The following is a 24,051-nucleotide window of genomic DNA, read 5'->3' as shown; positions in this document are numbered from 1 at the left end:
TTTTATTTCCCAGGGAAGGTTTCATCTATGGTATCCTGCTTGTATCTTATTTCTCTGATTTGTTCCGTCTGGCAGCAGCTAAAACTCCCGAGAACAAGAACAGATGGTGGTGTTTCTTAAGTCAAGCAGCAGCTTTTTGCATCCCAGATAAATCCAGGCCACCGGAACTCTGTTCTTTAGCAAAAGCTAACATCTATATGTCAAGAACACCAGATCCAAGCTTCAGTTCAACCAAAGATTCTGAAATAATCAGTGAATCAAGTGTGAGTCAGTCTGTATGAGTTTTACCTCCTTGGGCGGCGGAGAAGGGCAGACGCATGGGCTGGTCTCTAGGAGCGAGGCCTCTGAGCAGGTCTGAGCGCTGCGCCATGGCGGCCCCAGGCCACTGGTGCATCTGCTGGGATGTGATGTAGTCGTTAATCAGGGTCTGACGGTTCTCCAGGGACGTGTCAGGAAAACCACGGATTAAATGGTAGGGGTAAGGGTACGCTGGATTGGGAGCCATATGGCGAGGCAGGTAGTAAGCAGCTGTGAAGAAAAGACAGAAAATATAGGTCCTTCAAAGCCACACACCATAAATGCATATCACTTACACGTCCAGCTCCATCTACATGTTTAAGGTGACCAGAGTTTTAGTAACTGACAAAAAGTAAGGCGAAACAAAGGCCAGTTGTTATAGGGTCACCTTCTGCTGCTTTATGGAAACATCTTGTCCAATGTGATTCAGCTCATGTTTTAGTCAAACTGAGGACCTTTTTGAACATTGAAATTCAAGTAATGCCTCTGAAGCTTTAAGGGATTTAGTTATTCTGTTCAGGGTTGCTCTCCTGCTAGAAGGCAAACGTCCGCCCCAGTCTCAGGCCGTTAGCAGCCCTCCAACAGGTTCTCTCAAAGATCCTGTAGGAGGGCTGGTAAGATCCATCTACTGATCATCTCTGAGTTTTTTCTGGCCCCTAATCAAAAATAAGCAGCACATCTTTCAAGGTGATGGAATACCACTTTGTATGGAGAGCAAAAAAGGTCAACTTTGGATCTTATTTGACGAGAGTCAAATCAGGGTTCCTACAACATAAGGCAAGTTAAAGACTTTTTAATGCCACTTGAAATAAAAATTTAAGACCAAATTTACAAGAAACACAAGAAAAACCTGCTTGCGACAACTTAACCCAAAGGTTTATTTTAACATAAACCACTGCACTAATGTTTCACATTTTGAAAAGCTTCCCAAACAGGAAGAAAGCTAAAAACACACAAATGACAGATATATTTGAACAATTATTTAACTTAATTCACAAACTTTGTTTTAGCAGGGAACAAAACAAATCAGTTTTAAAGCCCCAACATAACCAGTGCTAAGTCTTTTTTTCTTTGTATGGTTTTCTTAGTATGTTTGATTTGGTGATAAGTGGAGGCGTTGCAGAGACAAGGGTGGAACTAAACTGAGAAATACAGGCTGTTTCTCTGTAACTCGATTTTCACGCTTTGTGTTTCGTGCTTCGCATGTGCGACTCCACTGCCTTAATTCCCATCGTTCCGAGCTTGAATCACTTCTTGCACAAAATCCACTGAGCCTCATGTATGTTCCCTGGTTTTAGCCATGGAGAAAACTCTTGGCTGGAGACAATTATCATTACATTTACACTTGCTCATATTTTCCAGACAAAAAATATGTCCCGGCTGCAACAACGCTTTATTGGTTCCGCTATCGGGACGGAACCAATAATGGCGAGCCATTTTTTTTTAATACAAAAAAAAAATAATTGCCAATTTTAACGTTTTATTTAGATTACAAAAATAAATCGTAATAAAAAAAATCCTATTTATGATGTTTTTTTTAAATTAAGACCTACTAAAGACTAATTTAAGACATTTTAATACCAATTAAGGCCTTAGTTTATTTTGAAGAATTCAATGCCTTTTAAGACTTTTTAAGGACTCGCGGGAACTCTAGAAATAGAGCAGATCCTAGCTCACAAGTCTGTGACCCTGGATGCTGTTTTTACTTAAGTTTGAAGTTAGTGACAAAACAAAATCTATAAAAGTTAAAAAAATATAATGAAAATCTGTTTGGAAAATTTACAAAAAACTAAATATGTTTGTTAAAAGCAAATAATGAACAAGCATTAGTGATCACATCTCTAAAGATGAGTTGTTTTAACTGCGTTCGTGGGGTTAAAATCAAAGCTGAGCTATGGTGTGGTAATCTTTCCTCTGGATGTACCTGGGTCGATGGCGATACCTCGAGGCAGCGCTGCAGGATCGAAGGTTAGGGGGATGCGGTACATGTCTGAAGCTGCCAGGCCAGGGATCAGCCGCTCATAGGCCTGCTGATCTGCCACGGAGGTGAGAGGCGACTTGGTGGCCCTCATCTCTCTGGGAATCGGTGTGGCTTTACGCTCCTGAGAGGAATTCTTTCCAGACCCTGAATCACAGGAAAGACAAACTTAAGTTATCCCAATGCTAAAAACAAGGGGATGGACTAAGAATGCTCCATGTGTTTGATAAACGCACCATCATGCTGCCTTGCCTCCCGGGGCAGAGGGGATCCACGGTGTGAGCTGCTATAAGGGGTCCTAATAGCACCTTTCTCCTCATAACCCATCAGGCTTTGATGGGCTTTGCCTCCCTGCTCTGACGCCAGAGTGAGCGGGGAGGAGCGCGGTATGGGGCTAGCTATGCTGACCACTGCGCTAGGCCGACCCTTATGTCCTTCTTCATACCGGCTCCTGTCGGGACGCATCTCCAGGTGGGGGGTCGGGCTGTGATAGGGCGGGGCTATAATGGAGCGGACATCGTGGCGTTTCCCCGAACCGCCGGGGTCCTGCTTTACAGCTGTTCCCTGCAGACAGACACAACAAGATCATAAGAAAATGCAGCTTCTTGGTTTGCTTTAAAACTGCAAGCCTCTCATTTCTTGTTGAATCCCAACTTTTCCATAAACAAACCATAACTAACAGAGGAGGTGGAATAAATCTCCCCCAGAGCATCCAGCAATCATTTCCCCCAAAAATTGTTTCTCAAAAATATCTAAAAAACAGAAAATCCCCGTTACATTTGATACATTTTTAATATATCTTAAGCACGGACAAACACCAAACAGTATTTATCCCGCTTTTGGACCCTGGTATTTCTCATCATTCGTTTTTCATTAGGGCTGGGTACCGAACTTCGGTTCTTTTATGGTACCGGCCGAGATGCTTCGGTTCTACAGGGTATCGAAACATGCCTCGTCTTTCGGTACCAAGTTTCGGTGATTGGCTGTAACACTAAACGTGATTGCGTCATCCAGGAAAAATACACAGGTGGTCCCGCCTACAGCCAGGGTTCATGTGTATCTGTTGTGAACTGGTTGCGAGCGTCGTGGAACCCCTTTAAAATGCCCCCCAGGTCCAAAGTGCGGCTTCACTTTATAGATGCCAATAGTGCGCAATGCAATACATCGTGCACGGAAACAATTTAAGAGCAGAAAGTTGCTCGGTGTTTGACTGCAAGAAGAGCGGACCGCAGCCAGCGCAACCATCCTCCTCTCAGCAGCCCATGGGCAGAGCAAAGCCAGAGCGGAGTAAATCATGCTGCTTTCAAACTGGACGCAGCAAAAGCAGCAAAATCGCGTCTGCTGCTTCCTTTTTGCTGCTTGTACCAGCTTCTGACGCACGGCTGAAGAAGCTTTGCTGCTCTGGCTGCGCAGTCGAAGAGTGGCTCTGACGCACGTTGGGCGGAGCTACTCTATCTTTTATTTGCCTTGCAGCTACATTTGCTGTGATCAGTGGGAATAAAGTAGTTTTATTATGTCTTTAAGTGAGAAAGTCCACATGAAAACTTAATCAGTGCAGTCAGTTCATCCGGCCTTCCAATATTTCTGTGGGAGCCGCTCAGACCACCACATACCAGCGGTGCGCTGTCAGTAGGATTCAAGCCCATTCAACGGGCTTATTTGTCAGACATGGTAATTTTTCTAAAGGAAAACTGCTAAGTAAAAAGGTCCTCACAATGTAACAGTGAATATTAGACACTGAATTTTTATTTTTTTTTGTAAGAGGAAAAATGTTAATGGAAAAATCAGAGCTTAAAATAAAACTCAAGATTTGTACTTTTTTATGTTGTGTAATTTTCTTTTTCTTCGAATTGATATTATAAAACTGGTATCGAAAAAAGTATCGTTCAGGAACCGGTATCGAAGTGAAGGTATCGGTATTGGTACCGGAACCGAAAATTTTTTAACAATAGCCAGCCCTATTGTTCATACCTTATTCTTGGGTATTATGTCCATATAAAAGAGCTGAAACATCTGATCTTATAATTGGTGAGAAGCATGAGGCGTAACGTTCAAACCTAAAGCAGCAGAAGCAGCAGAAGCAGCTAGTTTACATGCAAAGTCAATGGTTTAGGTGCATCAAGGGGCAACAAAACGTCCCGCAGCGCATTTGGAGCAGCAGGGGCAGCGAGTCATGAGCTTCTGAGGCGCTGGATGCACTGCGAAAGCAGCAGCTGCTGGAGTTGGAAAAATTTAACTTTAGCTGCTCAACGCGTCACATCAACCAATCAGAGAAGCTGATCTTGGAGCTGGTAGGGAGACAGACACAGCACTGCTGATGCAGATCACTATGGCCACCCCTCTGAAACAGTTTATTAACTTCTAAATTAACTTAAAGTGCCAAAATCTGCTGGCAGCACATGTTCGATTTTATTATTCTGGTGCCTGCAGTTTGGATTACGTACACGAAAAACGCTAACATCTACTTTCAGCTGCCGTGAATAGTAGCAGCAAACCGCGAAGAGGTGACCGGGCCAAAGGCTGCTGTTGAAGGGGATTCCCAGTGACAGAGCAGCGCCGGTGTACGGGGGTCTGAGCTCCGAAAGTAAAATAATATTTGAAGGCAGGATGGTAATCTGGATGAACTTACTGCACTGATGAAATTTTCAGGTGGACTTTCTGACTTCAAAACATATTAAAGCTAGTTTTTACCCACTGATGACAGCAAATCTAGCTTCCATTGTTACAGGCAAAGAAGGGATCGGGTAGATCCACCAAACGTGCAGCAGACCTACTTCGACGGTGCAGCTGGAGCAGCAGAGATTTTTTAGCCCAAGTCAGAACTAAAGTTGCGTTTTTGCTGCTCCTGCTGCTTGCCTTCTGAACGTAGCATAAGACTGACTAAATTTCCATAGATTAGAACGGTCCAAGTGTAGCAACTGTTGATGTGAGAAGCATCCATCCAGAATGCTGGACATCGTTGTGCTTCAACACTTATAATCACTGTTCAAACTAGGGCTAAACATTTTTGCCAAAAATCTAAATTGTGATTATTTTTCCCCAAGGTTGCGTTTTTCTTCTTGATTTTCCTTTGCACCAACCCCAGGCTTGTAGACGTTTCGCCCGAGTCTTTCGGGTTTTGAGAACTTGCTTGCCCAGCATTCATTGTTGCAGGACTTCGTTGTAATCATTAGGCGAAAAAGTGATCATTTCTTCTTGCATACATGGATCTGTGAGCTAGCTACCACTCTCTCTAGCTTTCTGTGTGGCGACAAACCCACTTCAAGCATTTAACCACCACCTAAAAGGCTGGAGGGAGAAATTTAGAGTCCTACTCGATTGTGAAAATATGTGATTTGATTGTGTTTTGTTAAATTATATTGCAAATGCAATAATTTGCCCAGCCCTAGTTTAAACTGATCTAAAAGTAACTGAAAACATATTTTAAAATAGTGTGTAACCCCTAATTAGTCAAGATAAATAAGATGATTTGAAAATTGGAGGAGTATTTCTGCCAGTAATGTAAAATAGTGCACTTTTGAAATTTGATATTAGGGTGTTTTTTTATTTTATTTTATATATAAATGCTCCTATTCCATTGAAAGATTGTTCAAGACAAGGCAAAATCCACCCTGCAAGTATAAGTCTAATTTAGTCTTGAAACATTTCTTACAAATCCAGCTGAAATTTCCCAACCGGAGGTTACACACCATTAATCAGCGGTTACTTTAGCCACTGCTCACTGTGTGAAATTAAATTACCTGAAATCAAATTAAAAGCTGGGGATGTTCAGCTAGGAAGAATTGTTTTCCCTCTATGAAACTGTTTCAGAGTTTGTCAAAAAGGTCCTACTTCAATAACAGGGATGTTTTTGTTTACATTTCCACCCATTATTCAGTCAGACTTAACTTCTGGATCCAGTAGATGAAAAAAAAAAAATCTCCACCTAGTATAATCTTGACTTTATTCTTAAAGATGGGGGCGATAAATCTGTGTAACAATTGGCCATGATTTAGTCAGTGGCCGGGGGTTCGTTTTGAGTTCTAACGGTGTGTTCATAGACCAAACCTAAAAAACTCAGGGACTTTTGTGTTTTGGTTGATCCGATTATCGCCAAAGCCGATGGACAGCTGGTGAATTTGTAATAAAGAGCTCACCTGTGATATGCTGCCCTCCTTGGCAGATTGTCTGAGCTCATCTCTTGGAATGAGGTGTATGGAGCGTCCGGCCTCCTTCACTGTGGGCACAATGGTCTCCCTGCCTTTCATCGGGTCAGAAAGAGAACCAGGGCCACGTGTTGGGGAGGCCTCTCGCCTTATCTGCTTAGCTTCCCTCCTCATGTAGGCATCCTGGGCGTCTAGATGGCGAGGTATACCTGAAATCAGGAGGGTGCATTAATGCCAGTTTCATGTGAACAACTAAGCTGTGGGTCACACCTTTTTAATACGCCTTAAAGAATTATACCTTGTGAGATGGAGCCACGGATATGATGAGCATCTTTGTACGGTGTGCGATGTGGGCTGTCTCTGTCATAAGGCATGGCACGACCGACCAGACCTGAGACACGGATATGATGAAAGAAAAGGCTATTTCTTTGATAAAACCATGTTTGGCTCAGATTGAGGTCTGCCTAAACAGGATACAGTCATACTGTATCTCATTAAGGAAATGAGGTGTTTAATCAGGTCCGCTCTGACCTTCACAGTTGGCAGCAGACATGGAGTCTCTCATCGGCAGCCCTCGGCCTCCTTCCATGGCATCATAAGACCGCTTCAGGCTCAGAATTTCTCCAGACAGTCCTGAACCTCGGCTGTCTTCTTTGGGAGTCTGAGATGGCGGCGCTGTAATGTTCATTCAGACGGATGCAGTTTTCTAGGAGCAATTCAACGCCTAGTAAATGGATATTAGGTAGAGCTCATGAACTCACGGTCATAGCTGACAATTTGCCCGCTGACGCCCTCGTAGAGGACCTGTCCTTTAGCCGGTGCCTCGTCCCGCTCCCTGTCGCCTTGGCCGGATCTGTCCTCTGAGATCAGACGTGATATAGTTTCTCTATACAGCACATCTGCGGGTGTCCCCTGAGATAATGAGAGAAGAAGTAAGGCATGAAAAAAAAACCCGAATAGTTAAATTGTTTCTTTAATTGAGTCCAATTGTTTTATTTTGATTTTTCTTCACTTTTTTCACCCCTCCGACAGGTGAAGATCACGATTTTTGTGCCCTGCTTTGCAGATGTAGCTCTGGGACTATACTTCCCAAAGCTGGATGATAAGGTTCTACTTGGTACTTTTATATGAAACTTTATTGGAAATTATTAAGGGAGTAAAATCATATACAACAGAGACAAAGAGGGAGGTGGGAAAGAAAAAGGGGATAAGAGCTAAGGGGAGATAGAAGAGGATAGAAAGGAAAGCATGCATGAAAAGAGGAAATAAAACATAACAGCAAAAAATATAGACTACAGAGGAAATACATCAATTCCTAGAAGTCTAGTTCCAAGTCTGTATGAGACATGAGGGACAGAAAACAGAGAGCGTAACAACAAACAGAGAACAACAGACAACCAAAGCAAACTAAAAAAAAAAAAAGCTTCCAGAGCAGCAGGTATCTCTTAGATATCCGTGTGTGGAAGAAAAATAAAACTATGGTGATTACGCACTATTATTAAGGGTGGTATATATCTGTAGCTGCAGCTTAGTATTTATTATTAGCGTGTATCCATGAACACCTGGAAAAAACGTCTGTGTTATGTATACATGAGCATTTGGGGTGGAGCGGTTCACAAATTCCACGGTTCGGTTCGGTTCACGGTTTCGTGGTCACAGTTTTCAGTTCGGTATATGTTGATTGCTAGCCTGACATGTTGGTCGTGTTGCTGTTAGCATAAACAAAACGTGTTGCACAATGCTTGCACACTGTTGCACTTTTATCCACAACTTTCTTTCCGCCGTCATCGTAGGTCACTCTAAATGCAAAGTGGTCCCATACAGCAGACCTATAAAGTGCTGCTGGCGCGTCTTCCAACTCCTGTTCTTTCCCACTCGCCATACCCACACAATTCTCCACAACAACTGATTTTTTTTCCCCCTACGCTGCTTCGCTTCTTCTTCTTGTTTACTACTGGTGGTTGGTTTTGGTCGCAGTACCGCCACCTTCTGCTCTGGAGTGTAAACGCTTTGTCTATGAGAAAAAGGAGCAGCGCATGAACCGAACACAACACACGCGAACCGAACAGAGACAGTCGAGCCGAACGGTTCGGACGGTTTTCATAAACCGTTCCATCCCTAATGAGCATGCTCATGTATAAAGGATTCACAAAGATTGTTCAGAAGTAAAAGATGCTTAACAGGGCTCGATGTTAACCATCGCCCGATCGCCCGGGGCAAGTAGCTTTTATTGTTGGGAGAGTACAAATTTCATTGCACTTGCCCGGTGCAATGAAATTAAGGTCATACATTAAACAATGGTCATTTAATTTTTTTCTCTTAGACATTGGAAAGGTGCATTTAAATGTTATAGAGCTAAATATGTTAAATTGGTGTCCTGTTATGTTATTATTATTGTCTTGTTGCTGCATTTATTTTGTCAGGGAAAACTATTCCTGAGTCAGTTAAAAGTCAGGGAATTCTGAAACTATAAAATCCTTAACATCAACCCCTGCTTAATAGCAGGTGTGGGTGGCCCCAGATGAGTCCTGGACAGAAAAAGAGGCAATGCAAGCCCGAGATATACCAGAGAAGGAAGTGATTTTTTATTTATTTTTGAGTTTAACAACAACGAAAGTGGTCAAAAATAACGTTACCGTTAAATGCTGAATCCTGACACCTTGCTAATTTGGCATTGTATCGGTATTAAAGGGAAGTGCTGTTTTAATATTTTTTGCAATGGTCTTTTTTTTTTTTTTTTTTTTAGATGTTAGGATTATTAGCAAATTAAAAAATAAAAATTCATTACATAAAATAAAGTCAATCTGTAGTATTTATTTTGCATTTATTGAAATACCATCTGGGATTCTGATGATAAAGCATGTTCTATACTAAGATAAAAAAGGAGAGTTTTTATCCATTAATTTTTTATCTTAACGGTATAGAAAATGGTATCAAGTATCAAACATTTTCCCGGGTATCGACTTTTTTTTTATTTTTATTGTGACAATCCTATAAAGAAAAGTATTTAAACATCTCTACAAACAGCAGTCAGGGGTCGGATATGTAAATAACGATTAAAATTAGAACAAAAACTAAAACTTGATTGTGTTTAAGTCTTTAAATTAAATTATTTAACAGAAGAGATAAAATAAAAATTCAGAAGAATAATCAACTTTGTATATGTATTGTAAAAAAGATGGCGCCCTGCACCTGCAATTAGGAAACCTTTTGCATTTCCAGTATTTTGGATCTCAGAGTTAAGGATCTAACTAACACAATTACTAGGATTTAACTATTGCTATCTGCACTAATATAAGAAACTAAAGACCATTTTAAAAATTAGACAGTTTAAATACAATAATAGTAAACTACATTGTATTAAATACAACTATTCTTATGGGTAAAAGGCTAGAAAAAGATTTTATTTTCTTATATCTTTTTATTCTCGTATAGAAAGAGATCAGATATTAGCCACACAGTTCCTAACAGAGTATCTCCATTACCAGTAGTGAAGATGGGCTTTAAAAGCGAGAGGAATAAGATGCCTACCATGTACATCCTAATGCGACAGCCAGCTGAAACGTTGCTAAACATAGTCTACATTACACACATCTATGAAATATGCATGCCCATGAAACAGCATAGCACCATCTGAAATACTTCTACAGCTTTGCCTTTTTGCCTACAGCAAAATTTAACCACACAAGGTATACAGTTGGAAAAAAAGCAAATTAACACAGAGACACCTCTGAGGTAAAGCTTGACTTCTAAATGAAGCAAAGGTGAAACCATCTGAAAGAGTAGAAGATTAACATTCATGGTATAAACCTTAAATACCATCAGTTTTACTTGGCGTGAGTCATATTTCTGCCCGTTCCAATTGGTCAAGAGATGACTGCATGTGTGGATGGTGAAAATAAGAGACGGCAGTTACTGGGAGAGGAGCTGTAATCCAACGGCTGCAGCTTTTCCAAGAAGTGTTTACCAAAAGAGGGGGCGAGGGGATGGGTGTCTGTTTACCAGATAGTAAGGACTAAAACAGTCCTCAGAAACCTTAATCACGGTCCTCCACCTATCAACCCGTCCAGCGTCAAGCCAAATAAGACAAACATTCCCTTTTCTCTTGTTTTCCTCTACCTGTGCCAGTTTGATGGCAAACTGGAACGTGTACACCGGCAACTGGGTGGAGCCAGCATCTGAGCTCCGCGGATAAATAACAGAGGGAACAGATGCGGCAGAGCGTGTACCCGTTGCTACGGCTACGGATCCATTCAGAGCTGTTATGTCAGAGCAAGGCGGCAATCCAGCAGCCGCCGCACACGGTTTGCAGTTTGACCTCTTCCCGGTTCTCTTCTTTTGCTCTTACATCACAAGAACAAATGTTAAACACAGAAAAGTCTCTGCATGTTTGAGGACGGCGGTTTAGTCTAGTGTGTTCAGAGGGCAAAGCCTGCATCAGGATGTGGGGGGGCTGGCACAGCGCGTCTGTGGCATGAACTTTGACACGGTTTTACAGTGTTGGTTTCAATTCCTGCTGACTGTACGTCTCCGTTCTCTGGTAAATCACATTAACCTCAGAAGCGTTTCCCTGAGCTGCAGAGTCGAGGAACTAATGGGGTTAGAAGTATAACGCAACGGGTTACCCTCTTTTTCAGATCGCTTTTTAACACATTTCAGATAATGTTGAGAGGTTTCCAGAAAGAGGAAGAGAGCTGACAACTGTCTGTCAAAAAAAAAAAAAAAAAACTCTTACTACTGTGTCAGCACAATTTAAGAGCCATGAGGTTTGTAGCTTTCAGCACCGAGTGCCACTGACTTCATCATGGTAAAAAATATATATATAATAGGGAACACAAGTAAAAAAAAAAAATAGCAAAATGCATAAGTTTAAAATTTGCTTAAAATATCCCTGTTACTATTAATCAATGAAGATGTGTACAACATGATAACAGGGCTTTAAAAGATAAGCTCACCTGTGTGATGGAGCCCGGCCGGTAGGCCACCGCAGACTCCGGGTGTATTCTGGTCCCAGGTAGACCCTTAGTGATGCTTCCTCCTTGGACGGCTGCAACACAAGATAAAGATCTTAAGACTCTAACGCCTACAGAAATGATACGGAGCAGAAAGAGTCGAAACATCTGTGCACCGAAGAGCCTGTGGCTTGTATTTATATGTAGAGATGAACCAATCAGAGGCAGTGAGGCTGAAGCTTTGACCCACCAATGCACATTTTACCTGATAAAGGTTAATGTTTAAAAATGTTCAAATAAAGGAGATTTAATTTATATTAATAAATACAAAAAAGACTTAATGATGTATTTACTAGAAAATTAAAAGCTTAAACTTTTTTAAAGAGCACCTTAAGGGACAAATATATAAAAACAAATCAAATACAGATAAAAATGTTGGTTATTTCTTTTATATTTTAAGCATCACTTTTAACCATTAATTTCCTGATTTAAGGCAAAAACTAGAGACGCACTGATATGAAATTTTGGGCCGATGATGACCCGTGTTATTTACATTTCCTCACCTTTTTAGACGGATAAATAACAAGTTTCTATTTCAGTTAAACATCCCCCAGTTGTGTGTTGGGGTATTTGTTTCCGCTTTTAGATCTTTGATCGGCCGATACTTTAGCTGTGAAACCAATCTTATCTAGCAATGCAACATTTCTGACAATCACCAGCTGTCAACGTTCTAAACTTTGCATTTATATCGAAAATTAGGACCTGATGGGCGACAGAGGTTTGTAATGTTTCACAGGTATTGTTCAATGTTTTTCTGTAGGATAAGATTGAAAATAGAAGGCGTCTTATGATCTTATACCAACTGAAATCAGTTATAATAAAAAAAATAATAAAAATTTGCATCAGTCAAAATATGAATCGGCATTTTTAAAAGATCATTATATGTGATTGGCCAGAGACCTGCAATCATTTAACTTCTAAATGATATTTTAGAAGAGGAATACCGTCGACAAATATCAATAAAAAATCAGCAGGATCCGAATAAAGAAAAAAGTTTTAGATCAGGTTGGGTCCGGATTAGCCAGCAGGTGGGTCCGGATCCAGACCCCCGGTCCAGTAATTCCTGACCTCTGACATATACTGACGGTGTTTTTTCATTAGCCGAAACGTGAACAAAACCATTCAGATTGTTTTTATTTTCCAAACGTTTCCGGTCCCGACTCAAGAATAAAACCATAACTCTTGGTCCAATCTGTGTGGCTACATGATAATGGAGAGGAGGAACATGCACCCACCACGTGCAGAGGAACTGTCGTGAGGCGGCCCCGGGTTTGACAGGTCATCAGCCTGGGAGGAGCTGTGAGGAGACAACTGCTCCTGCTTCACCGCTGGGAAAGGACCTGCTGGGTAATGGTGAGTCAATAAGATCACAGTGACAAGAAGAGACACGTGAAACACAGCGGAGGGTTTCACTTACCAACTTTTTTCTCTATCCAAGACATCCCCATTGGTGTGGGGGGGATCTTCGTATGGTCCAGTCCGTGGGCCGCACTGTGCAGCTGAACAGGCGTCCCCTGAACATCCAAATAGTTGGTCATCAATGCACAATACATCAACTATAACAGTAGATAAGCACCTCCATTGTCCTTCAAATTGATCTACCTGTGTGATAGAGCCTCCTGGCTTGTTGGAGGAAATAAGAGGGGGGGGCTCAGGCATTGAGAGGGGCCTCACTGCTGCTAACCGTACATTATCCTGCGGCAGGCCGGAGAGCGACGGGTGTTGGAACGCTGGAAGACAACAAACCTCATTAAATCTCAGCTGTGGTTCTTTACATGGATGAAAGTAACAGGAGCAAAACAGAGAAGGTTCCTCACTGTTGAAGTGGAGCATGTGCTGAGAGAATGGCGACAGAACCGGGCGACCCAAGGTGGAGGTTCTGAGGTCATCAGCGGCCAGCACCTGCTTCTTGGCGTCACTGTGTGGAGAAAACGCCCGGGACCTTTCTGCAACATCAATACATGCAGGAAGTTAGAACCAACATAAAACAAGAACTATGACTAATCCAACAAGTCCTCCGTCCATCCTTCTGTCCTACGACCGAAACCAGTTTCCCTTTTAGATAAAATTCTTCTTTTTATTTTATTTATACACATCTTTGCTAATGTCAACGATGTAACAAGCACTGGAGCAAGTACAGCAGCTTATAGCCAATCAGACACACTCAATCTGATCATGTGACACACCAGCGCGTCAGGCAGAGATTTATTAACATTAGCTCTCATTACATGAGTTAAACGTTTTAACGGCTTACTTCCAAAGAAGCTCTTGTCGTTTAACTGGTGTTGTTGGGCTGCCGTGGGAATTCAGCGTGTTTATTGCACGCTGAGGAACGTTTTCACCGTTTTTGGGAACCCAGCCTATGTGGGTTACACAACTTGGAGGGTGTTGTAACGCCCACTGTCAGAAAGTCACACTTTCTGTTGCTGCAATTTTACAGGTGAAAATTTTGCAGATGATTCCAAATTAAAAAGAAATTCACATACATAATTGCATAAGATGAAAATACTAAAGACTTTTTTGCAAAAGCCTGCAGAAACTTTGCTTATGCAGCTGCTCTGTACAGTTAAATGCTTTAATTTATCTGAACCGTGCATCAGAGAACCACTCCCGCCAAGCTCACTGTAAAATGAATAAAACAATATTCCCTTCTGGGTCAGCGGTGCTACCAGATCATTTATCACGCCCCCTTGTCCAGGAGCGTCCCAGATATCGATAAAGACCCTAAACTCTGAAGAACAAACTCAAGGTCAGACCCTCTAGAAAAAGACCTACTTAGTGAAAGTAGTTCAAATGCCACAGAGCTGGATGTGGAGCAGGACTTTAACACTCCTCTACTTCCTAGTTATTCTCTATTAAGCATTTTTACACATTTATAAATGACTGTATGAATACCTCAAATAAGCACTTTTTTCAGTTTATCAGTTTAAAATCCTTTTTTTGAGATGCAGCGCAATCTTGTTGCATGAATTATTGTCCTACATTCTTTTGCTGTGTACTGCCAGTAAGCTGGCTTAAATAAGGGCATTACATATAACAGACACCTCTAAGCAATGCAAATGCTATTTCCATAAAAACAAAAATCCCACCCTTAGTCAAGTAGTACAAAACTAAACTAAAAATAAGTAAAACCATCTTAAAATAACGTTTATCATCCCTTAATTTGAGCTGATAAAAATGCCTAATATTTCAAACAAAAATTATATTATTATGACCTTGAAATAAGATAATAGAGTTATAATTACATGATTTTAATCCAATGGAAAATTATCTTACATATTTGGTAAAATCGTGGGAAATTAGATTTACTTTAGGAAAAATTGTCTATGATTGATTTGTTGCAGTTGTTTCTTTAAGGTAACACTTTTCTTACTTAAGAGCAGCATGTATGTTAAGCACTGTCTGCAGGCTGGTTACAGGAACAGATGCCCAAAAAACAAAAAAAAAAACAAAAAACAGCCAACAGTGATTTTTGGAGTTAAATACAATAAAGAGCAGAGAAAAAAAATAAAGATCCATTATAAATATAATTTATTCTTTGATCCCAATTGATCCTAAAATCTGTTTCGGCATTAAAAGACCAACAAAAATGAATGTAGATACTGTATATTATATTATATTCCTATTGGTTCTTCATCATTTTTTATCCAAAGTTAAAGCCTTCTGAAAAAGAAAAAGGTAGGAAATAATGCTATAGATTTTTGTTTGCCAGTTTTTCCATGTCGACAGTGTGAACCTCTGCTGCTTTCCTACAAGGTTAACATACTAATAATATAACATTTTATTTAAAAGCCGCCTTTGTGGACACTCAAGGTCACCGTACGAAAATTAAAAACAACTGCAGAAACAAAATCAAAACACAGAATAAAAACCATTAAAAAAAATAAATATAAATATATACTATAAGAATCTCACATCACAGCCCAATTGGAGCAGATGATTAATAATGTTCATTCTAAAAATATAATGGAAATGCAATGCTTGGTTTTTTGTACCGTCTTTTTGGCTGGCGGAGGGGCTTCGAGGGCGAACCAGAGGGCTGCTGGTGAGGAGACCTTCTTGCTCTCGGTCTGCCTGAGGGGTATAAGGCTGCTGTTTGCCTGCCTGGCCTGAAGGCTGCTGCTGTTTGACTTCCTGAGAGGACTCCCCATGAGCCATGGTGATCTGCTCCTGGTACAGTGCCCAGGCGTGGGGGGGCTGCGCTGCTTTCCCACTCTCACTCCGCTGCGTGCCCTGCACAGAGGCCTCTGGCATCTTCACATAACCGAAACACAGAAACAAGACAGTTACATACATGCCAGTCACATAACACAAGCCAGCTCCTAGCGAGCGCTGCCATATGGTGGGGCTGCTTACAGTATCTGATCAACACGATAGGAAAAAAACTCAGCTCTTATTTCTTGACGAGCTAAAGTTTCCCTAATCCTTGGCATCTTCTTTCTGCTCCACAAAGTAATCTACTCCATCATCGCCCATCTGGCTGCCTTATCTTAAACAAATATGACTTCACATTTTCACCTGCTGTCCCATTTTTTTTTTCACTTTTAGTTTAGAAATGGGGACAGAGCAGATATGACTGCAGAGATGAAGTGAGCTGTTTTTAGTTACAGAACACAACCTGTGTCAAAGCTTCTTTTTTTTCTACCCCAAAGCAGCAAAGGCTGAGATTTACCAACAGTCTCTCATCTGTTCATGCACATAAAACGAAAATACACACTAGAACTCTGAAGACCAACTCACAATAGGCGGGATAGCTGCAGCCCTCTGTTTGAGCTGCTTCAGATCCATGGGCTTCTGCAGAGACGAGATGACCCCATCGTGGGAGAAGTTGAGCAGGCTGGGCCGTGGAGACGTCATCCTGTAAAACGCACAGACAGAAAGTAATAGGAGGCTGACGGAGGATCCAACGTTTCCTGTTTACTGTGCATGCAAACAGATGACGACCATCATCGTTTAAAATGTCCACAAAGTGCCTGATGCTGTTTGTTTTGGACGTCTGAAGCCAAATTAGGAATAAAGGCTTTGGTGAATCCAAGCACCATGATAGAAGAGTTTGCTCCGAGTTTCAAATAATGAAGTTTATATGTACTCTGATGTAGCAAAGTATTAATGGATTCTACTCTCAGCCTAAGTTTGGGTCAGAGGGAATTCTATGGAGGGAATTATGTTCCATTATTGTTGCAAACAGAAAAATTAAAATTTAAAGAAAAATGTAAGAAATCTAGAAATCAAAACTTTGAAAAACTTCTTGGATCAAAAAAGGCTTTGAGAAAAACGTTGCAGTTTTTTTTTTAAATATTTAATATTTTTTTACACTTTTTTCATATTTCATTCTTTTCTTATATCAAATTGTATTTACTTTATTTCTTATCTTTTTCAGACTTAGTTTTACAAAGTGCATTCTTTTCAAATAGACATCCTGTTCACTTCTGGGGTGGGATATCCTATAGAGCAGGGGTCTGCAACCTTTACAGACCAAAGAGCCATTTTCAACTTGTATCTAGTGAATAAAACTCGTTTAGAGCCACAAAATATTGCATGATTTTTTTAATTTTTTTTTTTTTTTACATAAAGAAAAAGATTTCAGGAAATATGAACCTCAAAAGAATTTTTGTTTGTTTGTTTGTTTTTACTGCACTAGTGGTTTGTTTTTACGGATAGTAGGCTGACAGGAAAGGGGTATGAGAGAGGAGGAGAGACCTGCGGAAAAGGACCACAGGCCAGATTCAAACCCGGGTCGCCCGAGTCGAGGACTAATAAGGCCTCCATGCATGGGTCGGGTGCACTAACCACTGCACCACCAAAGCGCGCCCCAGATTTGTCCTTTTTGAACATCATTGTACCATTTAAAATTTTAGGTTTTAAATTAAAGCCGAAAAAACTTGCCAAACCAGAATAAATGCATTTTTCAATGGGCTGCTGATATTTTTTGGAAATCATGTTGAAAAAAGTTTTTCTACTTAAAAAATATTTCCGTTTTATGAAATTGAATACAATAAGGCCCCGTCAACACGAAACGCTAATATTTTCCAGAACGTTTGTCGTAAAAACGGAGACGTAAAATAAATGTGATCGTCCACACGAATACATGAAAACGCTGCAAAATGTATGCCAGGCCTGTAAGTGGCGCTGTGGTGCCAAAGTAAAAATAGGCGACGAAATGTTGGGCATGCGCACTAATATTTATACATGGTGCCCTGCGGGTCCATTTTCGTGGTTCAGTCAAATTCAGGTGCTGAACTATGTCGTCGATATTGCTCTGTTCTTCCTGGAGATATTCCAGAAGAAGAAGATTCTGTTGTAAGCCCGACAGCAGGGTGAGTAGCATGAGCAGCAACCATTCAACACAGTACGGCGCCATTGTTGTTGTGATACTGTGTCGCGCATGCGTGTTTAGAGGCGACGCTATGACGCATGCGTGTAAAAAAAAAAAAAATGCTGTTAGAGCTTAAAGATGGAAACGCGAAAACGGCGTTTCAAAATCTTCCCACTCTGAAGGCTGAATAAAAAAAAAAGACCGTTTACAGACCCCCGAAACGCCGGCTTCGTGTGGATGAGAGGCTGGTTTGGTGAAAAATTTGTGCGTTTAGGCCAGGGTTTGACTTCGTGTGGACAGTGGAGAAAATGCTAAAACACGCATTTTTTATTTATTTTTTAAGAAGTGATGAAGAGCCTTTGTTCAGTGTCTAAAGAGCCACTTGCAGCTCTGGAACCATAGATTGCGACCCCTGCTCTAGAATGAGGAGTGAAGATGCATTTGTATCGTCTGCAACGACGTTAACAAAAACATTTTCATTGGTCAATGTGCGCCTCAAGAGTGACTGTTTTTATTGGTCTTGAGGTGCAGAGAATGTTATTGTCGAATAAAATTTAAAAGAATGCAGTTTGAAAAATTATCTGGAAAAAAGAAATTTGAAAAAAAGAAACTGAAAAAAGTAAAACTGTAAAAAAAACTATATATATATATATATATATATATATATATATATATATATATATATATATATATATATATTATGGCTGCAACAACGAATCGATAAAATCGATAAAAATCGACTTTTAAAAGCGTTGGCAATGAATTTCATCATCGATTAGTTGTGTCACGCGATTAATGCTTCATCCGCCGCCGTTGGCAGCTGCTGCCGTGGGGCGCCTCCCCCATCCCAACCCCGTTCTCCCTCTCCAGCAGGAGTCCCTCTCAGCGCTGCAGTCAGAACAGCAGGATGTTTACCCTCAGCGTCCAGACTGCAAATGAAGCGCGCATGCGCCGGGATTGGAGTCATCGATGGCAGTGAACAGAGCTGATCAGCAGGATGAGCGACCATGTTTGTTTGGTTTTAAAGTGGGGAAACGTAATATTAGTTTCTCAGGTAGCTCATCTGATGCTTTCCTTACCGTGTTAGTAGGTTACAGACAGTGATAAGGTTGGCTACTTATTTTACTTTTAATTTCATTTGAATTAGCTTAAGCAGCATTTATATTTTCTTTATAAATAAATTAACTTCCAAATTATGAGGGCAAGGCTTTTAAAGTTTAAATCTTCTGGCAAAGATAAAGTAAAGAAGATCCTGCAATTTATGGAGTATACTCCAAATGTGTATTTAGAAATGCTGATGTAAATTATCAATAGAGAAAGGATTTAATATCATCAGAGATTTTAAATGGATAAATATATAACTACGTATTTTTTGGTCAAACCTGCCTGATTACTTAAAGCTGAGACATAAGCTTTAAGGGGGGGGGGGGGGGGGGTGTTTAGTCCAGCTGCTGTTTAGAGGACTGCCAGTATGTCAGCATGACTTTAGGAAACAAACAGCTATTTCTTATTTCTGTTGTACCAACGAGTAAAGAGGGGAAAACTGTCAAACTGTTGCAGTAGCAAGAATTTAGGAGGTAACTCCAGGCAACCGTTGCAGCTCTACTGGGGAGATGAGAGCTTCTGTAAACCACAGAAATAAATCGATTGAACAAGCTGCTGTACTTTCATCCCTTATGGAAACGAAGGATTCACAAATGTTGCAAGGCTTTTAAGCCAGGTAGAAAATATTCATATTTATTAGCTATTCACAGAGGGACAGCTGTTATACGCAGTGATGCTAATGGCTATAGTCACAAATAAAAATTGAAGAACAATAAGACATAACCATATATTTATGACTTTGTTTCCCCATGTTATATACAGGATTTAATTTACATAGAGTGAAGTATGGTCTCTGCCTATGAATGATGGCAGCAGAGAGGATGGAAAACATGCAGCTCTGGTAATCATTTCTGTTGACTGGGAACCTTTTAGACTATTTTATCATCATTTTCCACCTTAAAAACCCCACAGACTAGACAGGTTGCTTCAGTTGCAGTATGATAACAGATTTGGGCTGTAATGTTGAAATGTTGAATCGTTAAATTCGTATGGAAGCAGCCATTCCTATCATTGCATTTCCAAATTCTCCCGGGTGGTGCACGTCTTTACACGAGCAAATAAAGTGAATGTGATTAGTCGATTATCAAGGGGGCTGGATTGTTGTGGCGGTAGGTTCGGAAGCATGTTTGGTTGTAGCCGGTGTCTCCGAAGCATCTTGCTAACCAGTTAGCAACTTAGTGCTAGTAGGTTCCCAATGGGAAATTCCATTGGGACCAAGTAGCACTAAATTGGTGACTTAGAAACGACACTGTCAAGGAACGCTATGGACAGAGGAAACATGCAAGAGGAGGAGAGTTTAGTGTCGGAGGTCGTGGATGAGTCTCCTCCGTCATCCATTTTTTATTTAGAGGAGGAAAGCGGGGACGAAGATGTTGTGGAAGAGGACGCCAGGGCGGCAGAAGCTTGGTTTGGTGTAGAAGGCTTTCAGCCGTACATGTTTGAGCCCTTGCCTCACAACGCTGCCAGTTCTGTTAGCTCTATGCCTGCCGAAGACACAGACGTCCATCCCCGTGAACACTGGGACGGAACTCAATGGGAAAGGAAATAATTCTGATTTCTTATTTAAACCGTAGCGTATATTAGCTGCGACATGTGAATCAAGATGCTATGACCAAAAAAAAAGATTGACAGATGACCGTTGACATGATTGGCTGAATTTAGGACTTTCAGGCTGATCTATAACTAACTGACCTGCATTAAATAAATAAAAATAAAAAAACTGATTTTAAGACAGGATTTTTTATATATATATATATATATATAGAAATTTTCTAAATTTTGGCACAATATAGTCTGATAAAGAGTACATTCATTTACATGTTTAAGCCAGAATGATTTGACATATAAATATGATTACCCTACGACTTTAACTAGTATTTAGACTCCAAGAAGGTCCCTCTGCTGAAAGATCAACCCACTCGGAACAGTAATTAAGCTAAAAGATATGAGCTTTTTAGAATTTAAAAGGAAAAAATCTTAGTCTGTAAATATTGTTTGGCTTCACCTGGATCTAAATAAATAAATCCATCCATCCATCCATCCATAAATGCTTTTTTTCTCCCAGAGTTAAAATGTTTTTTAAGCCACAAATTGTAATAAAATATAATCAACACATTGATGGTTTACAAATGGATGAAAACAAAACAGCTTTAAAAACCCCAACTGTTTAATCAGCTGTCATTTCTGACCAATATTTGTATTCAGAAATGGAATGAATACAATAATAATTATGGGCCAGATCAAGATCCATTCAGCCAGAACTACACTAGAACCATACAAGCCGAGATACAGGTGCTGGTCATAAAATTAGAATATCATGAAAAAGTAGATTGATTTCAGTAATTCCATTTAAAAAGTGAAACTTGTATATTATATTCATACATTACATACAAACTCATATTTCAGATGTTTATTTTGTTTAATTTTGATGATTACAAATGACAACAAATGAAAATCTCAAATTCATCATATCAGAAAATTAGAATATTGTGAAAAGGTTCAAAATTGATGGCCCCTGGTGCCACACTCTAATCAGCTAATTAACTCAAACCACCTGCAAAAGCCTTTAAATGGTCTTTCAGTCTAGTTCTATAGGCTACACAATCATGGGGAAGACTGCTGACTTGACAGTTGTCCAAAAGACGACCATCGACACCTTGCACAAGGAGGGCAAGACACAAAAGGTCATCGCTAAAGAGGCTGGCTGTTCACAGAGCTCAGTGTCCAAGCACATTAATAGAGAGGCGAAGGGAAGGAAAAGATGTGGTCGAAAAAAGTGTACAAGCAAGAGAGATAACCGCACCCTGGAGAGGATTGTGAAACAAAACCCCTTCAAAAATGTGGGGGAGATTCACAAAGAGTGGACTGCAGCTGGAGTGAGTGCTTCAAGAACCACCACACACAGACGTATGAAAGACATGGGTTTCTGCTGTCGCATTCCTTGTGTCAAGCCACTCTTGAACCACAGACAGCGTCAGAAGCGTCTAAAGAGAAACAGGACTGGACTGCTGGTGAGTGGTCCAAAGTCATGTTCTCTGATGAAAGTAAATTTTGCATTTCCTTTGGAAATCAAGGTCCCAGAGTCTGGAGGAAAAGAAGAGAGGCACTTCATCCACGTTGCTTGAAGTCCAGTGTAAAGTTTCCACAGTCAGTGATGGTTTGGGGTGCCATGTCATCTGCTGGTGTTGGTCCATTGTGTTTTCTGAGGTCCAGGGTCAACGCAGCCACATACCAGGAAGTTTTAGAGCACTTCATGCTTCCTGCAGCTGACCAACTTTTTGGAGATGCAGATTTCATTTTCCAACAGGACTTGGCACCTGCACACAGTGCCAAAGCTACCAGTACCTGGTTGAAGGACCATGGTATCCCTGTTCTTAATTGGCCAGCAAACTCTCCTGACCTTAACCCCATAGAAAATCTATGGGGTATTGTGAAGAAGAAGATGCAATACACCAGACCCAACAATTCAGAAGAGCTAAAAGCCACTATTAGAGCAACCTGGGCTATCATAACACCTGAGCAGTGCCACAGACTGATCGACTCCATGCCACGCCGCATTGCTGCAGTAATACAGGCCAAAGGAGGCCCAACTAAATACTGAGTGCTGTACATGCTCATACTTTTCATGTTCATACTTTTCAGTTGGCCAACATTTCTATAAATCCTTTGTTTTTATTGGTCTTCAGTAATATTCTAATTTTCTGATATGATGAATTTGAGATTTTCATTTGTTGTCATTTGTAATCATCAAAATTAAACAAAATAAACATCTGAAATATATGAGTTTGTATGTAATGTATGAATATAATATACAAGTTTCACTTTTTAAATGGAATTACTGAAATCAATCTACTTTTTCATGATATTCTAATTTTATGACCAGCACCTGTAAGTTATGGTTTTTAACTTTATTATCAAGAAGGGTCCAAATAAATGAACAATAAGATAATAATCCAGAAATTATTAGGAGCATGTAAACAACTTGCTCTGGCTCTGATAGGCTTCATATGGCGCTAAAATCCTACTCAATACTCATCCCACAGCGGTAACTAAGGTATGCAACGCAAGACCGTGGCGAAGATGTACAAGAATAACTCGCGTGTGTACAACACATGCTAAAAACACAACAAACTCTGACTCAAAGACACACTTTGAAGCACACAGCACAAGATTACTAAGGCAAACACACACATCCACACACACATATTCCCCCCCCGTTCTATTGTTTGCTTTGGCAGAGAGGGCAACATTTCCCTCAGCTCTGCCAGTACACGCAGTCTGCTGTCATGGAAAAAAAACAAAAAAGAAAAAGTGAACAAACACGGCGTTAACAGGACTAATCATTCCTCCCACGAACTTTGACACCCATTTGTTCTGGCCTCATTCACAGACTCATACCCCCCCACAGCACACACACATCATACATCACGGTAAATATATTTTTCATTCATTCGAAGTGGAAATAAAATCCTTGGCTGATGGAAAGCAGCAACCTGTGGCACACATACAAGTGGCTGGACAAATATGGTTTCCCTGCCTTACAGTGTACCTAGGCAACTAATACCTCTTCAAAACCCTCACTGCTTTGTTTGCTGGTGTTTGCTGCGGTAGACCAAAGGAGCAGGACACCCAGAGAGACATGTGTCAAATCAGCCGCCAGAATTTCAAGTGTTATCCGATCCATCTTCTTAAAACATCAGAAACGACTCACCTTTTCTTATCTGCATTATCCGTCTCCTCCGCCTCATCAGCACTGCAAGTGGCGCTGGAGTCGCTGTCCCCATGTGGACCTGCTTTGGTCACGTGCTCCTTTTTTGAGCTCTTCGTGGAGGTTTTAGCTTCCTCCTTCTCCACTCTTGGAGGTTTTTTATCCGCGGCATCGTTTGTTGGTACCGACTGTGGCTCTTCTTTGTTGGGCTCCCCTGTTTCTGTCTTTATCTCCTGCTTTATAGCCGATTCAGCCTCTTCCTTGACAGGAGGCTTCTCCTCCCCAGGCTGACCTGTTCCTGGCTGATTGTCCTCCCTCTCCTCAGGGTTGGAGCTGCCCTTTGGCCTGCTGGTCCCTTCCTCTTTAGCCTTGCTGTCCTCAGAGGAGTGTGGCGAGGGCAGGCTCTCTGTGTCCGAGCTGTTGTTTGCACCACCTGAGAGATGCAAAAATATCTACGGATCAGGATCTACACTGATAATCATTCTTTTGTC

At 40.8% G+C, this 24,051-nt stretch overlaps 1 protein-coding gene across 2 annotated transcripts in view; it reads right to left on the bottom strand.

Moving 5' to 3' along the window:
* ncor2 (nuclear receptor corepressor 2) overlaps positions 1 to 24,051 on the bottom strand; it is a 164,838-nt gene that overhangs the window by 22,407 nt on the left and 118,380 nt on the right. The window contains exons 20-34 of one of the 2 annotated variants that reach the window (XM_038296411.1): positions 23,564 to 23,993; positions 16,173 to 16,290; positions 15,428 to 15,686; positions 13,250 to 13,378; positions 13,035 to 13,162; positions 12,850 to 12,946; positions 12,668 to 12,775; positions 11,376 to 11,467; positions 7,182 to 7,332; positions 6,952 to 7,095; positions 6,719 to 6,811; positions 6,412 to 6,629; positions 2,512 to 2,839; positions 2,222 to 2,422; positions 289 to 528 (exon numbers count right to left, since the gene is read on the bottom strand). In XM_038296411.1, the coding sequence (XP_038152339.1) occupies positions 289 to 528; positions 2,222 to 2,422; positions 2,512 to 2,839; positions 6,412 to 6,629; positions 6,719 to 6,811; positions 6,952 to 7,095; positions 7,182 to 7,332; positions 11,376 to 11,467; positions 12,668 to 12,775; positions 12,850 to 12,946; positions 13,035 to 13,162; positions 13,250 to 13,378; positions 15,428 to 15,686; positions 16,173 to 16,290; positions 23,564 to 23,993 (2,736 nt within the window). The remainder of the gene's footprint in view (positions 1 to 288; positions 529 to 2,221; positions 2,423 to 2,511; positions 2,840 to 6,411; positions 6,630 to 6,718; positions 6,812 to 6,951; positions 7,096 to 7,181; positions 7,333 to 11,375; positions 11,468 to 12,667; positions 12,776 to 12,849; positions 12,947 to 13,034; positions 13,163 to 13,249; positions 13,379 to 15,427; positions 15,687 to 16,172; positions 16,291 to 23,563; positions 23,994 to 24,051) is intronic. The other variant, XM_038296420.1, reaches the window with a different exon arrangement.

This window comes from Cyprinodon tularosa, unplaced genomic scaffold, assembly GCF_016077235.1.
Source record: "Cyprinodon tularosa strain WSP-4 unplaced genomic scaffold, ASM1607723v1 ctg11, whole genome shotgun sequence".
Classification (NCBI taxonomy): domain Eukaryota; kingdom Metazoa; phylum Chordata; class Actinopteri; order Cyprinodontiformes; family Cyprinodontidae; genus Cyprinodon; species Cyprinodon tularosa.
This window is presented reverse-complemented; position numbering and strand designations above follow the sequence as displayed.